Genomic DNA, 16,309 nt, shown 5'->3' with positions numbered 1-16,309 from the left:
GATAGAAAGCTGACTATCTTGTGATAAATGAGCGCGCCCTTCTAGGTTCCAAACAATAATTCCGGAAATTGGTCTAAATAAAATATACTGGTAAAATAATGTGTAATGAAAAATGAAATAATGTTATGAACGAAATAGTTTTGCACTATTCGTAAAATACATACAGATATACCAACAACAAATGAGAGCATTGCAATCGAATAACATAGCAAATGGAGTTTGAATTCCTTACCGCGCAATTGTTAATTTAAAGATCCACTTTCTATTTGGATATATGAAGTAGATGCTGTTGTAAAATGGCCGCCATGTTAAGGAGCAACAGGGTTCTTCTATGATTGTGTGTTCAAGTTTCCTTTTCTAAACAGGCACTGGGCCTCCAACGTGTGTCAAACCACCAAGCTCTCCGGTGTCAGTGGCCGGTGATCCCAGTGAACAGGTCGCTTAAGTCCGATCATGTTTCGCCGAAAGCTTCAGGCTTTGGATTACCACAACCCATCGGGGTTCAACTGCAAAGGTGAGACCGCAGTAGGAGGAAGGGGTGGAGAAGTATCAGCTGCTATGTCATAAAGCAAGGTGACCCCGGTTAGGCCATGTCTCCCCGATGTTAGCTGTCTACCTGCGGCCACGACTGAGTGGGCACAGCTTCGGGAACTCACCTCTCCGCACTCTGCATGTGGCAGGGCTGCATGGAGGATCGTCTACCTTTTAGTAACAGCTGTAAATGCCTCTGCCATTTCTCCAAATCTTTTATATTGAGTCAGATTACTCCCATAACCATTACTGAAATAGAACGAAATATGATTAATATTTCCCGGCCGTCATGTTTCGTATAAGTGGTAATATTTACCCACCAAATTATTGAAAGTAATAGGATACCAACACAGGGTTTTGAAGTTTCCCTGGTCCAGTCGGCTGTAGGTCCTGTGGCCCAGGTCTTTGTCTAGAATTCTGGCAGTTGTGTTACAGTTTATACCACTACAAAATCAGGATTACATGCCCCGGAATGCCAAAAAACCTGGATTACGTAAGAAAAACGGGCTTTGACCATCGACTATTGAGTGCTCTGCAATCTCTTGATCTCTCTTAAACGCATATTCACCTTGTATTTATAATGATATCCTTACCTGTCCCTTTAGGTGCACGTAATATTAGCTGGCAGTATTATTCCTAAATGAATAGACCTCGACCTACACTTAAATTAGCTATTTTGCCAGCATTGACCCCCTCAAACTGATATTTTTTAAACAACCTTAAGTCTCCTTAAGAATCAGTTTAACATGAACCACTTTCACGTGTCTTAAATTAAGCTGAAATATCCTGGTGTTTCTTCATGCCTTTCATCTCATCCCCATTTTACTTCTGTTTATCTACCTGACAAACAAAATGCCGTCCTAGATTACTGGAGTCACCCGCTTTTCTATCCTATATCATCCGTCACTCCCCATTAACATTAATGGAATTACCTTATTAAAATCCAGACTTCACCTGCATTTTTGAGGCAAGAGGATGATGGGTATGTTTCTTCAGTTTTTACTATCTGCTTTGATATATTGAGCCGTTTTGAGTGTGAAGTCCTTTCTCGTGGCTTGAAGCAGTATTAGCAAGTGTGCTTTGTGAATGTTGTGGTTTACTGTTGTTTACCTATTGTCACAGTACTGTTGCTCTTCAGTTCGATAACCAAGTTAATCTCTTCGGGCTTTTGACTGTAGTTTGCAAGGCGATTAGTAAAGGTTTTGTCTAAGAGATGATGCTAGGAGCTATACATGCACAGATACAGTATGGCACAGTAAAGAATCATTAATTCTATAGTCCAGGTATTGCTTTATTTTTCAAGAAGAAACAGACTTGTATTAAATGTTGTTAAGTAGAAAAGTTAATGCTTTAATTAGCACCTAAAACCAAATAACCAGGTACTATACTATCTGGGGCCAAAATACAACCCCAATCATTTTTATAGCTTTTATGTGCTTCACACCAAATATCCTATAACATTAGCCAAATTGCCACTATTATCTTTTAGGGCAATTCTCATAGTGACTCTGGGATCTTTGTGACTCAGCAAGTATCTTGTTTCTTGCAAAACTCCTGTTCGGCTTTCCAGTTTATGCAGTAGATTCAGATACAAAGACTTCTGCTCTAATTCTTTTATCTGGTCCAACATTGGGCGCATAATGGACATTACAGTGGTGTTAAGTCTTAGCTGCTGAGGTTTTTGGTATTTTAGAGAAAAATTTAGACTTTACACAGTCTGATGGCCAGAGAATCTGAATTTTATTAAAGACAGGTAGACTAGGATTATACAATCACCTTTTATTGCCTGCTCAAAGCAGCAACAATAGAGAGAACATAGAACAGGTGTCTCCAACCCGTCTATTGCAAGCTACCAGTAGCTTCCAGATGCCTTCAGAGTAGCTCAGAGCCTGGAGTCCATTTTTAAATAAGCAGAGGGTCACATTTTTTATTTTACAGTTCAGGTAACTTAGTATATATTTAACATTATTATCATCAGGCTGCAGATAGAAGGGCCTGATAAGGAGCAGTGCTAGTGTCAGATTTGTGATCCAGGTCCCAGAGGTGAAGAACTGAAGCACTAAGCTATTTAACTCCTAAATAAAAGTCCTTGTTAGCTCAGTATTGGAGGTGGGAACAAAATTATGTTTCTCAGTGGTTTTAAATCAGAGAAAATTAAAATGAAAAGTTACCTAATGATAAGTTAACTTTTTTTATTTTATTTTTCTCATTTTTTTTCCAGTGTTGCATTTACAAACAGCAGGTATCTTGTGTCCAGTGGAGCACTGACCATATTTGTAACTGAAAAATACAGTCATTTTTTAAATGGGAGACAATTAAAGTGCAGAAAAATGTTCCACATTTCTCCAATTTAAAAAAATAACGGTTATATGTTTGTGTTATACATGTAACGGTGCCGCAAAAGGTATGTCCTGTGCCACAAGTACATGCAACACAGTCTCTGTTACCCATGCACATATATCCCGTTCATAAACACACATGTTCATACATCCCCAAAGACTACTCTCTCACTGACAAACATGGCAGCCCTTAGTCAAAGTATTTTGTTCAAACCATAGAATCTGGCTCTATGGACATCAGGTTTATAGTCACTGAAGCTGAGCATGAGGGTGTCTGGTAATAATGCACAACTTATTTATCTTTCAGTAGCTCACAGTGATTTTCACCGATCAGAAGTAGCTCTTGCTACAGAGAAGGTTGGAGGCCCCTGATTTAGAACATCATTAACATTCCAATAAACTGTACAGGCCAGCAATCACCAGCCATCTCCCTTCTTTAAATGCTGCTAACAAGATAACATTTGAAACAAAGAATATGGAATCCAACTCACCATCCTCGACGAACCAAATTAAGATTTCAGGAAAATCTTTTAGTCTGAAAGGAAAAATTAATAATTTATCAGGTTGGTTTTAAAAGAGGTGGGATAATCATAGCCTCTGTGTCTTTCATAAAATCCAGATTTCCCACCCACCAGGCTGTGGAAAATCTACATTTTATGGCATGACAGGGAGGCTAACATTATGCAAGTTTAAAGTGCTGTTAAAACATTATCATTAGCATTCACAACTGGTTGAAAATAGCAGGCTTTGAACGTTCGACCAATCTGCAGCTCTTGAAATATCTTGCAGACTACCACCCATGATAAAAGCCTTCGAAGCTGATGCACCCCTAACTGAATGTGCTCCAAACTGAAATGAGTAATTGAGCAACATTGTTTCTCAAACTTTCAGTTCTATTCACCTACCCATTCAAACATTTAACCACACAAAGTCTCTCATTCAATACAAAATAAGAGTAGAAAATAGATGTAGATCTGTTTTTGTTCTCCTTATGTAAAAACAAACTCCCGCTGGCTGATAATCTCTATTTGTAATGTACAAAGCCCTTATATCAAGAGTTCTTCTGAAGGATACTTGACAAAATAAAATTGTCAATTTAAAAGAAATATGTTTGAGAGATAGGGTAGAGTTACCACCACAACTTACTAACACCCGTAATAACTGACCAACAGCCCACAAAAAAGAGTACTTGGGAATAGGAGGATTGAGGACTCCCATACTACGCATAATCTTTTTAGTAAGAATATTTTGCCCTACAGACACAGCATCTACTAAAGAATAGGCAGCAACTATTGTTGAACTGTAGACTTTTACCGAACTATAACACAAACCTGATCCAAATAACTCAGTTAAGTAATTATTCACCTGGGCTATATCCCTTGAAACGGGATCATAATTCAGTTGAACACACCAATGATCTCAGTTTTTCCAAGCCAGTCTAAATGCCTTCCTGATTCATGATGTCCAGGACTCTGATATGAGATTGAAAGCTTTTGCTGAAAGACCTGTGATTTCTCACTGTCTCCTGAAGTGTTCCAGGCCATCAAGTCAAATAGTCTCTGTTCTATTAAAGGGTTATACTCTCATTCCGGTCCTATGATGACTTTTGTGAAAGTAGGAAAGTCTATGATCTTTTCCATTAACATTGGGAACCACACCTGTGACCTCCAAATTGGGGTTATTAACACAGCCGTTCCTCCGCATTTGCATAATTAGAGAAGCACTCTGGATTTCGTAGCAAATGGAGGGAAGGCATAAGGAGCTAGACCCTTTCAGTCTTGTAGGAAGGCATCTATTCCCCAAGTATCTGGGTCTGGCCTCCAACTGAAGAACTTCAGAGTTTGTGAATTCAGTCTGTTCGCAAAGAGATGTACACCAAAAGGACCCCACCTCTCATAAATACTCAGGAATATTTCCTGTTTCAACTTCCAGTTGCTCAAATCTTTGAAATTCCTGGAAGACAAATCCACCACACCATTGCTTAGACCAGGAATATGTTCTGTCACTTCGGAAATATTCTAGTTCAGACAAGAACTCCAAAAGTCTTTTGGTAGATTTGCTAAAGCTTTCGAATGAGTACCACCCAACGTGTTGACGCAGCTCACTGCAGACACATTGTCTATACGGAGCATTACACAACACTTCATCATTCCACGGGTAAAGCAATGTATTACAAACAAACCTGCTAACAATTCTAAGCAATTGATGTGTAATTTCCTTTCTTGAACTGACAAACGTCCACCCGTTGATGAATTCCCACATCTCGCTCCCCATCCTTCTAAACTCTGATGTGATTGTATCACTAACTCAGGATCTTTCCCGAAAATTGCTGTGCCATTCTACGTCAACACAACAAGATGATGGACGGAGTGGTGAAACTTTTCAAAACACCCCCAGTCACAGATCTGTGTTAAATTCATTGTTCTTTTGCTCACTATGCCACTCCAGTTTGGACCAAGCCATATGAAAATCAGTCTTGACCCTGTTCCCCATGGTAACAGTCCAGTCCAAACTGCGAGGCCAGGTCCTCCCTTGACTGGAAACAAGCATTCTGGGACCGGTTTAGAAACCCTGTCCTTTTCTTTTCTTTTTTCTTTTTTTTTTTTTTTTAGATAAGACCCCAAATATCTTGCTAATGGCATCATTTAACAACCCCATCAGCTGACCTAATGCCTTGCTAACCACCCCCTCAAGTTTCTCTTCTAATCTCTGCTCTAACTGGCTTTCAGTCACTTAAACAAATCGGGTAACTTATTAACAAAGGGAATAGTAAAAATACATTACTATGTAAGCAAAGAGATAATAGGTATGAAAATATGATGGATCTCAGTGAAGGAATTAAAATAGCCTTAGGCAGTAAAAGTGAAAGGAATACAACTGTCAAAATCTTCAGGATTTTGGAGTCTAAGGTATTCTCCTTCAAAGGAAAAGGTAACTGACATGTATTGGAGGAAGACAATCGGCCGCTAAAGAGGCGTGAGAGACTTTCCTCTAAGCAATGTAGCAGTTGGGAGAATGAGCATTGACAGTAGGAGACATCAGAAGAATATCACTAAGCGGTGTGTCTCCGTGGAATGCGCTTCAGTCAGGACGGTGGATCACTGCACTAGTAAGAGCGTGCTGCCATATGCAGGGGTGTGGAATTTATTAAAATATCTACTTGTCCAGGGGACAGGTTGCTTCTCAAATCTACTTGTCCTGTAAAATGATCTACTTGTCCCTTTGGTGCCATGTAGTGTGGCGCCAAATTACGGCAGCAATCTCATTATATAAGAGCTCTGATAACAACCTCTCTGATTATGCCAGGGCTACTACCATAGTAGGTCTTGAATACTTGCAGTTTAATCCCTACTGTAGCAATTTCCTTATGTTGCCACCTTTCTGCAGATCTGCATACTGGGGCTGGAGGATGCAGTAAGCAATAGTTCCAGGGCTGGAATGCCTTTGAGTCTGCAAACCTACTAACCTGCATGTTTTAAAGATTTTCACCAGCTTCTCTCTAATATTTTCCCATAATAAGAAAGGTTGGACATTTACTCCTGACAATGGCAGAATTAGAACTTCTTCCAGGGTTGGGAAGAAAGTGGCTGGAGGGAAAATGAACTTGCAAATGTTCAATAGATTTTCACATGAGCAAATCTACACATGCGTATTTACCCATGCTAAAATACAGTTCACAAATATTTTATAGGGGTACGACATATACCATGGGTGCACTTTTGTGACTTTCTTTAGGAATCTGGGGCCACATGTAGGTAGGTTCAGATTTGCGACCCGCAAATTGTGAGTCAGAGCGAGTCGCAATTTGCGAGTCGCAAATCCGAATGTAGGATGGTGTCCCTGACACCATCCTACATTCGCAAGGGCTTCGCAAATGCCCACCTCATGAATAATCATGAGGTGGGTCGCAATTTGCGACCCCCTTACGAATGGCGGCCCTCACAGGGATGGTGGCCTGCTGGAGACATCAGACCACCATGTCTATGACTGCTTTTCAAAAAAGCATTTTTTTTTTTTTTGTAATGCAGCCCGTTTTCCTTAAAGGAAAACAAGATGCATTACAAAAACGAAAAAAGAAACGTTTTCGTTTCATTTTTTCAGAGCAGGCAGTGGTCCTTAGGACCACTGCCTGCTCTGAAAAAATGCTTACAGTGACATTCACAATGGGGAAGGGGTCCCATGGGGACCCCTTCCCTTTTGCGAAAGTGTTAGCACCCATTTGAAATGGGTGCAAACTGCGATTGGTTTGCGCCCGCGTTCGCAGAACAATCCTACATTGCACTGCAAGTCGCAATTAGGAAGGGAACACCCCTTCCTAATTGCGAGTCGCAAACCCGTTTTGCGATTCGGTAACCAGGTTACCGAATCGCAAAACTGGGTTTTGTACATCGCAATGTGCTTTTTGCACGTCGCACACAGCAAAAGTCGCTGTTTGCGACATGCAAAAAGCTACCTACATGTGGGTCTTGGTCCCTAATTAGGTCTGGTGTTAACAAAGACATTTTGTTTTTATTAAACTTCTATTTCTCTCTCTTTTGGCTGGCTTTACTGTGAGTGATTGCATTCTGCTCTTCCACAAGGAGCATATTGGCACACAAAGTAGTTTTGTTCAGTGTCAGGAACTACAGTGGCAATCAGTGACGTTACGAAACTGGAGGGTGCCCCTTTGCAAAGAACATGGAGGAGCCCCCTATCCAGACTCACTCAAGGCAGGTGCTGTGCTGAAGGGGCCCCCTGGAGGGCGGCTGCGGGGCCTTTGTTATGCCACTGGTGGCAACGTGTGCTTTTAGAGTTCAAAAACGTTTTTTTTTTTTTTTGCCAGTGTTTGTTACAATGTTGAGGGCCTGGTAGCTCCCACAACAATAAAGTGTTACAAAAGCCATGTCAAAACAAGACACGCATTGATGAAACTAAAAGACTTATAAAAATATATCAGATCAGTTGGCTTTGTCAGTGTTTGTTTATTTTCATGCTTCCCATAATCGTGTTGAAAATGGTTACACTGATTTTCCATTAGAAATATTTTTGGGAAATACTAGCATGCATCAAAACATTTTACTAAATGACACTTCATTTGCATCTAATCAGAGAGCATTCTGGGAGCATTATACTTAGCCTCATAGCCTAAACTTTTCAAACATGTGTATACACATTTTTCTTTTTGTACTGGAACCAACGTCAGTAGTGAAGTGTGACCTTTAAAACATTTATTTACAGCACTCACCCTAATAATGAAGGCTTTCAAATAATGAACCATAAATACAAGTTCGAACAGCATTAACTATTGGAAACACATTACCTCATCTGCAGAGAGTTCCACTCTCTGTAAACAGGCAACCAAAGGGTTTGTGCTGCAGAGGGTTGGGCCTACTTGTCCCAAGGACAAAGTAAACATAAAAACTTGTTGCCCTTGACACCAAACAAGATGTCCCGGGGGTCGGGCGATAGGAATTCCACATCCATGATATGTAAAGGGTGCAGCTGTTGAGTAAAGGCGCAAAGCTTGTTTGTCGACCCGTCTTCCTCAAGAGGCACGGGACAGCGGATTACCAAGGCATGTTCCTCAGTAGGCAGCCAATAGGAGGACTTTGAACAAAGGTGCGCAACTTCATTGCAGGCGCATCTTCCTCACGAGACAGCTGTGGAGAGGGTCGGAGACGCGCCAAGTTGACAGCGCATAATTTGAAATATTTAAAATGTATACAGCAACCCAAATAAAATCAATTGAATTAAACAAGTAAAATGCGATTAAGGTTATAAGAGAAGGAGGGACAAAGGTAGGCAAAGTGATAAAGAAATACAAATTATTAAATAAGCCAATGCCCACAACACAGAGAGTGAAAGAACAAACTGAGATTTATGAGTCACAAATGTAAAAATGAATAAATAAATTGAGACTTTTGCAGCAGAGTCTCAATGAATAGCAACAGTGCAGTGCAAAGAATGTGACAACGCAGTGAAGGATTGGTGAAACTTAAGGTGCAAAAATTAAGGAAAACATGAAAAAGATATAGGCTTCACTGAAGAAGCAATTCATGCTAAGTGGTCCCTTAAACAACTGAGGCTGAGAGATAGATATTCAACTAACTAAGGCAGTCTCCATTAGGGAATTACATTAATGTTTAAGCTCCTATGTTTTACTTGACCAGGACCATCACAGGGACAGAGTGTCAAAAGACATTTAGAAAGAGCAACGTGCAAAAGAAAAGACAGGTCACCCCTTTAGGAGTATCTTCTGTTGCAGCAGCAGAGGAAAGTTCTTCACTGGAAGCTGTCCATTCTCTGCCTTCTTGCGTGGAGATTGAGTTGCAGCAGTTGACAGTCTTTGACCTTCCTCCCGAAGTCTGTAACGTAATCCTGGCAGCCAGATGTCACGCCACCAAAATGATATACGCCTGTCTTTGGAAGAAATTTGTGGCATGGTGCACAGACAAGTCTGTTGCCCCCACCCCCCATTCTGCCCCTCTCACTGATGTCCTGTTGTTCATGCTTTCTCTTGCCCAACAGGGCTCTGCTCTGGGCGCTCTTATGGTTGCCGGATAAGCCTTCCTTGTTTAAGTCTCCTATTGTACATAGGTTCCTCAAAGGTCTTACATCTTTTTCCTCCATCCATTATACCCCAGTGGGATTTGAATTTGGGTCTGACTTTTTTGATGTGCTCTCCTTTCGTGCCCCTCCACAATTGTACTCTTAGACTTCTCACATTGAAAACAGCCTACCTTGTGGCCATTGCATCTGCCCACAGACAGAGTGAGCTTCAGGCCTTATCTAATTAGCCCTACCTTTTTATCTATCCTGACAAAATGGTGCTTTGCACTAGGCCCTCTTTTCTGCTTAAAAGTGGTTACACCCTTTCATGTGGGTCAATCCATCACCTTACCTATTTCTGTACCCCCACATCCTTGTAAGGAAGAGGAGAGACTCTACTGCAAAAAGAGCATTGGCGTTCTACCTTGATTGTACAAAAGAGTCCAGGGTGGATGCCCAACTCTTTGTAGGGTATGTGGGTGCGAAGAATGGTTGGGCATTGTCGAAGCTGACCATCTCCTGTTGGGTCATAATCTGCATTAAGAACTGGTGCGCACTGGCCAAAAAGCAACCCCCTGAGGGTTTGAACGCTCATTCTACCCAAGCTAATGCTGCCACCAGTGCGGTAGCATCTGGAGTTCTGGAGTTGGAAATCTGTCAGGTGGCAACGTGGGCATCTCTGCACACATGGAAAGTTATAAAGAAACAGTCGTCGGTGTGCCCGGGTGATGCGTATATATGACCCGCAGTGTCATTTCCAGCACAGGCACTGACGGACTCACAGCCAGTAGAAGCCACCTGCTTACATGTAGGGGTACTGCTCATGAAAATCTTCCAGATCCAGTCTGATGCCTGGAGAGAATTCACAGGTAAAGAATCTGCAGCAATATATGTGAATTTCCTTGCTAGTTTGTGGCACATAGACTCCCAAACCCTTTTTTCTTCTAAGTAAAAAGGCTAAATACATGTTGCAGAGTGTGTTTTGAGGAGACTGTTTTAATCTGTTTCTGTGATTTAAATTGTGTTTAAAAACTGTCTGCTCCCCTGTTTTTTTGCCTTTAAAAAAGCCCGATTTCAGAGTGCGCAACCAGCAATATTCCATTGTGTGTTTGTTTAAAAAAAAAAAAATAAAAAAAAAAAAATCTCTCCCTTACCTGGAAAGTAGACTCTGCAAGCTTGGAAGCGTGGATTCAGCCTGTCTGTATCCAAGGAGATTCTGAATAGAGAAGCAGCTGCCTTTCTCCCTGCCCACAGGGACTGGACTTCAGTTAACTTGCTCCTTATAAAAGTTCCTATTGGTTGTTGCATATGTTGTGATAGGTTGTTGGGAGATGGTCTTTCCATTGGTTGCTGGCTCCAGGGCTGGGGTTATGATTGGTGGATAGGGCTGAGAATCTGATTGGCTGTTGGTTCTAGGGCTGTGATTGGTGGATAGGGCTGAGATTCTGATTGGCTGTTGGTTCTAGGGCTGTGAGTGGTGGATAGGGCTGAGAGTCTGATTGGCTGCTAGTCCTAGGGCTGTGGTTGGTGGATAGAGCTGAGATTCTGGTTGGCTGTTGGTTCTAGGGCTGTGATTGGTGGATAGGGCTGGGATTCTGATTGGTTGCTGGTTTTAGGGCTGGGGCTGTGATTGGTGGTCAGGAATAGGGCTATGATTGGTGATTAGGGCTGGGTCTCCCATTAGTTGTTTGAATCAGGGCTTGAAATTGGATTGGCTAGGGTTACGAACAGCTTCTTATTGGCCAGTAGGGCTATTTGAGCCTAGGACTCAGGGCATCTCAGCCCGGGCCGGAGAGGGCAAGGGCAGTTGCCTGTTTGGGCCTGATCAGGACAGGTAGGGACTAGGGCCAGAAATGCTGCCCAATTCCCCATTGACCAGGAATGGTTTCAGCCCCTACACATCCCTCAACATGCAAACACATATTCTACAAAGACATCCATGCATCACATGTCATGCATCACAAGCTGACCGCAGACAGATTGCAATGTCCCATCACCCAACACAGTACCCTTTATACAACACACATACACATATCCTCCACAACTACAACAGTCAAACACCTTCATTCTCACAGCAAACACTACTCTGTCCACTCCCACTAACGCAACCTGCCATCACCCACACAACACAAAACTACAGTATACATTTCTCTCAGTCTCAGCCTTCCAGATACACACACTCTGCTCATACTAATCAACAACACTATCCGCTGTTTGCTCCACACAGGCCACCTGTCATAACAATGCCCAAACTCTGCCTTCAAACACACCATCTACAAACACTCTTCCCCTCTCTTCACCAATTACACACAACCATACAATCCCCACATTTCACTCCACCACACACATTACCTCTTCCAGTCATCACAACTAACACTAACTCCCCTGACACACATCCATCACCTCTTACACACCTCGTACATTCATCTCCAAAACACATCAGCACCCCATCTAACACTCAAATTCCAGCACTAACTCGCATACAAGTCCCTCACCAAAACAACTACACCAATATCCCCTCTCACTATTCCACAAAAACAATAGACCACACACATCAGCACATCAAATCAACACAAACTTACATTACACTTATCGTCATACCCACTCCCACCCTCAGGACTACACAAAGAATACCAATTCCATCCTATCTTCACCCCTACTTTCTCACTCTTCACAAACACCTACCACAAGCACCCCAACCCAGCAACTTTCATTCACTCGCCTCTCCTCCACTGCACAATTTAGAGCCTTACATCATGATCCACATGCTCCTCTACCACCCCTAACCCATACTCCAGCCACACTAAAAAAACGCAAACAAAATAAACATGCCACTCTTAGCAACCTCGTATCCCCTTGCCTATTAAATAATAAGACTACCCTACAAAAAACAGTACACTCTTCATGGCTGTCTCAGCCACCAAGTCCACCACCCACACACACAGACCCAACAAAATGCCTCCTTCACCTGCTGGAAGAGGAACACTATATTGAAAAGCAAGACTGTTGTGAGCCTCAAACAGTTATCACAACTAGCAACACTCCTGCTTCAAGCTCATATTATACTACTTACCCTTCTCTTAAACAAAACAACACTACCACCAACACAGCTTTTCTAAACTGCCAGCTCATAAATGCTTGATCACTCTCAAAAAACAAGCACCACATCTACGACCTGCTCACAGACACACGACCTGACTTACTATTCATTACTGAATCCTGGTTGGGAGATGACATGGCCCCAGTGTTGCATGAAGCCGTTCCTCCAGGCTATCAAACCATCACACAAAACCGTATAGGCAAGAGAGGAGGTGGACTAGCTATTATATTCAAACAGGCATTGAACCTCAGTAAAACAGACAACATCTCCATACAAGGTTGTGAAGCCCTCCTTACCAGATGCCACCCTACTCCAACTTCCTCCTGTAACTTTCTCCTCCTTTACAGACCTCCACCTAACAACTCCACAGTCCCAGATGCTTTTCTAGACACAGTCTCAAACCTTATTACACTATACTCCAACCTTTGCATTCTTGGGGATCTAAACATTTGGTTTGACAAACCCAATATGCCCCATCCAAAAGCTATCACCACTGGCGTAGTCGCATTGAACCTACATCAGATTGTACACAATCCCACACACATCGCTGGACACATCCTAAATGTCATTTTTGCCAAGCCTTAACTAGTTACTATTCATAGCATCACGCCAATCACTTGGTCAGACCACCATTTGATAACTTTCCGAGACACAACTCCACAAATTAACACACCCCACAACTACTTACATACATGCACCTATCGGCATGGAGCAAACTCAATTTGGATGGCTTAGAAACCCAACTAACAGCCAACACAGATCTAGATACAATTAATTCTGTGCCAAAACTTTGAGTGGCTACAGGAAGCTTTTGATATCCTAATACCACTCAGAAAAACTAAACACGACAAAAGAAAACCAACACCTTAGAGAAACACAGAACTTAAAAAGATAAAGCAACAAAACAGAAAGTTGCAGCGGACCTGGCTCAAAACAAACAACAGTCCAGACAAACTGCAGCTACACAAACTTAACAGAATATACAAATCATCAATCAAAAAAGCTAAAAAAAGGTACTACTCAGACAGAATTCAAAATGCTCAATCTACAACCAAGGAATTTTATAAAATTCTCAACGAATTTCGAAAACCTACATGTACGGAAGGAAGTCATCCCACTACTCAAGATTTTACAAACAAGTTGGCAATTCACTACAGAACAAAGGCAGACACATTGGACTCCTATTTAAAACAGAAGAAAAGCATCAGTACCAACACCTTTCCTAAAATACCCTCTAAGAATAAAGCAACCCAACCTCTTTGTCCTTCAAACAAATATCCCAAGGTAAGTTTATGCATTTGGTCAAAGCAAGCAGACCTTCCGGTTGCCCTTCTAAGCCTTGCCCACCACAAATCTTCAAGAACATTCTTCTATCTACTTCTGCTGCCACACCTGGAAGAAGAATCATCAACAACTCTTTAACTTCAGGAACTTTTCCTGTAGACCTGAAAAAGACATACATACGACCGTTATTAAAGAAAACAAACCTAGACCCGCAAGACCCCAACAATTCCAGACCAATCACAAATGGGCCTTTCCTGGGCAAATTGATAGAAAGAGCAGTATTCGCCCAGATGTCACAATTCATTGAAGACAATTCTATACTTTCAGACTTTCAAACTGGATTCCGCCCATGAATCGGCACTCATAGCAATCTGGTATGATCTTAAAAACACAGTCGACCGCAATGGAGTTGCTGCACTACTTCTCTTGGACCTCTCGGCTGCCTTTGATACGGTTGACCATGACACCCTAATTCAAAGACTCCACAAAGCCGGCATACAAGGGATTGCTCTCAACTGGATTACTTCCAATCTTCAAAAAAGATCTAATATCATCCACTCGCCTCCCTTCTCGTCCGAACCCTACCTCACAAAAGCAGGGGTCCCCCAAGGATCAATCATCTCATCTTTGCTTTTCAACATCTACATGATATCTTTACCAGAACTGATCAATGATTTCCATCTCACACGCTACAACTATGCAGATGACACACAAATACTACTTAATTTAGAATGCCCCAAAAACATTGAAAACTCACAAATCTTCAGTTGCCTCAGAGCCGTTGATCAGTGGATGACCTGGAGTCATCTCAAACTAAATACCTCCAAAACAGAAATACTCATATGTGGTGACTGGAAAAATTATGACGCTCTGTGCGTCTGGCCTGATGATCTCGGACCACCTCCTCAATTATCCAAGGAAGTTAAAAACCTAGTAATCACCATGGATTCCAAGTTAACTATGAATGCCCAAGTGGACAAATTAGTATGAACAAGCTTCATCACCTTGAAGACTTTACGACTCATCTTCTCCTACCTCTGATTTCCACACAAGGTGCAAGCTACTATCTCGCTTGTACTATCCAAACTGGATTATGCCAATGGCCTCTACCATGTATCATCTCTATCTATTATGGAAAAAAAACTACAAAGTATCCAGAATTCCGCAGCCAGGCTACTATTAAATGTAAAGCCGCAAGCCTACATCTCCCCTGCCTTGAGAACACTACACTGGTTACCCGTTGCCAGAAGATGCACTTTCAAGCTGCTTTGTATCACCCACAAAGCTATACATGGAACAGGACCACTTTTTATCAGAAACAAAATAACCAAATACATCCAACAAAGAAACCTCCGCTCAAGATTGGCACCCCGCCTTAGAACACCACCATACAAGAAAAAGACTATAGGTGGTACATCCTTCTCCGTTCAAGCAGCCAAACTATGGAATTCATTACCCCCAACTATAAGAGCCCACAGATAACTTTTTTGTCTTCAGAAAACTACTCAAGAGTTGGCTCTTTCCTTCATAACCACCATATTCAAACAACTATGGACTGCATATGCCTATGTTGATAACTATTTTTTCTGATTATTTGTATATTTCTAGTTATGTATAGTTCTTTAGAAAATGTGTATCGCTACTATATCATTACAATACACACACACTCTTTAAACCTGTTTGACTAAGTATATTTACACATGGTTCTAATTATGTATTGTCTGTGCATATGTGTGTGTATTCATGTGTGTTTGTATGTGTGTGTATGTGTGTATGTATATATATATATATATATATATATATATATATATATGTTTCTGTGCTTGGCATGTTTGTGGATCATTGCATGGCTCCTGGGTGGGTTGTTATTATACTAGATATCTATGAATTCCTGCTCTCATCTTATCACACTTATCTACCCATCATCATATGTCATGTCTCTATCAAACTATCCTCCATTCCCACTCTGACTCATCCCAAATCCTTTCTACTACTTTCATCTCCTAAATAATTCTGCCTAAGCTCTTCCCTCCGCTTCCACATCTAACTCACCAAACCTCACTCTACTACCATGACCTCCCACACAACCCTACTAAATTCTCCCTCATTTATCTCACCCTGCTACTATGCTCTCCCTAACCCTTCCACAGACTCTTCCCTCTTCCATCCCCCTTAACTCATCCCAAGCCTTTGGGTTGAGTAAATGAAGGATATACTCCCAATTAACACTTCAGGATTTCTTTCCACCTCCACCTCTCCATTACTCCAGTCAATCTAACTAACAAACTCTCATATCCACGGCTCAAATTAACTCCTAATACTAAAACTGTACTCATTTTTCCCAATACTAATCCATCACTAATTCTTGTTGGGTTCCAGAGTAGCGTGCAACTCACCGAAAAGTGCTTCGACGCCTCGTCAGGGGTAGTAAGCGCTATATAAATACTATTACAATACAATACAATACAATACAATACAATACAATAGTGTGGAAGAAAAAGGACATGGCCTATAGAAATAAATATCA

General features: G+C 41.6%; 1 protein-coding gene across 2 annotated transcripts in view; it reads left to right on the top strand.

The window, feature by feature from the left end:
- Positions 1–297: 297 nt before the first annotated feature.
- RTRAF (RNA transcription, translation and transport factor) overlaps positions 298–16,309 on the top strand; it is a 92,077-nt gene continuing 76,065 nt past the window's right edge. The window contains exon 1 of one of the 2 annotated variants that reach the window (XM_069208634.1): positions 298–514. In XM_069208634.1, coding sequence (XP_069064735.1) covers positions 454–514 — 61 coding nt within the window. In that variant the 5' untranslated portion in view covers positions 298–453. The remainder of the gene's footprint in view (positions 515–16,309) is intronic. The other variant, XM_069208635.1, reaches the window with a different exon arrangement.

The sequence above is a fragment of the Pleurodeles waltl genome, chromosome 9, assembly GCF_031143425.1.
Source record: "Pleurodeles waltl isolate 20211129_DDA chromosome 9, aPleWal1.hap1.20221129, whole genome shotgun sequence".
In the NCBI taxonomy this organism is placed as follows: Eukaryota; Metazoa; Chordata; class Amphibia; order Caudata; family Salamandridae; genus Pleurodeles; species Pleurodeles waltl.
The sequence above is the reverse complement of the archived record's forward strand: the minus strand, read 5'-3'. Positions and strand labels throughout refer to the sequence as shown.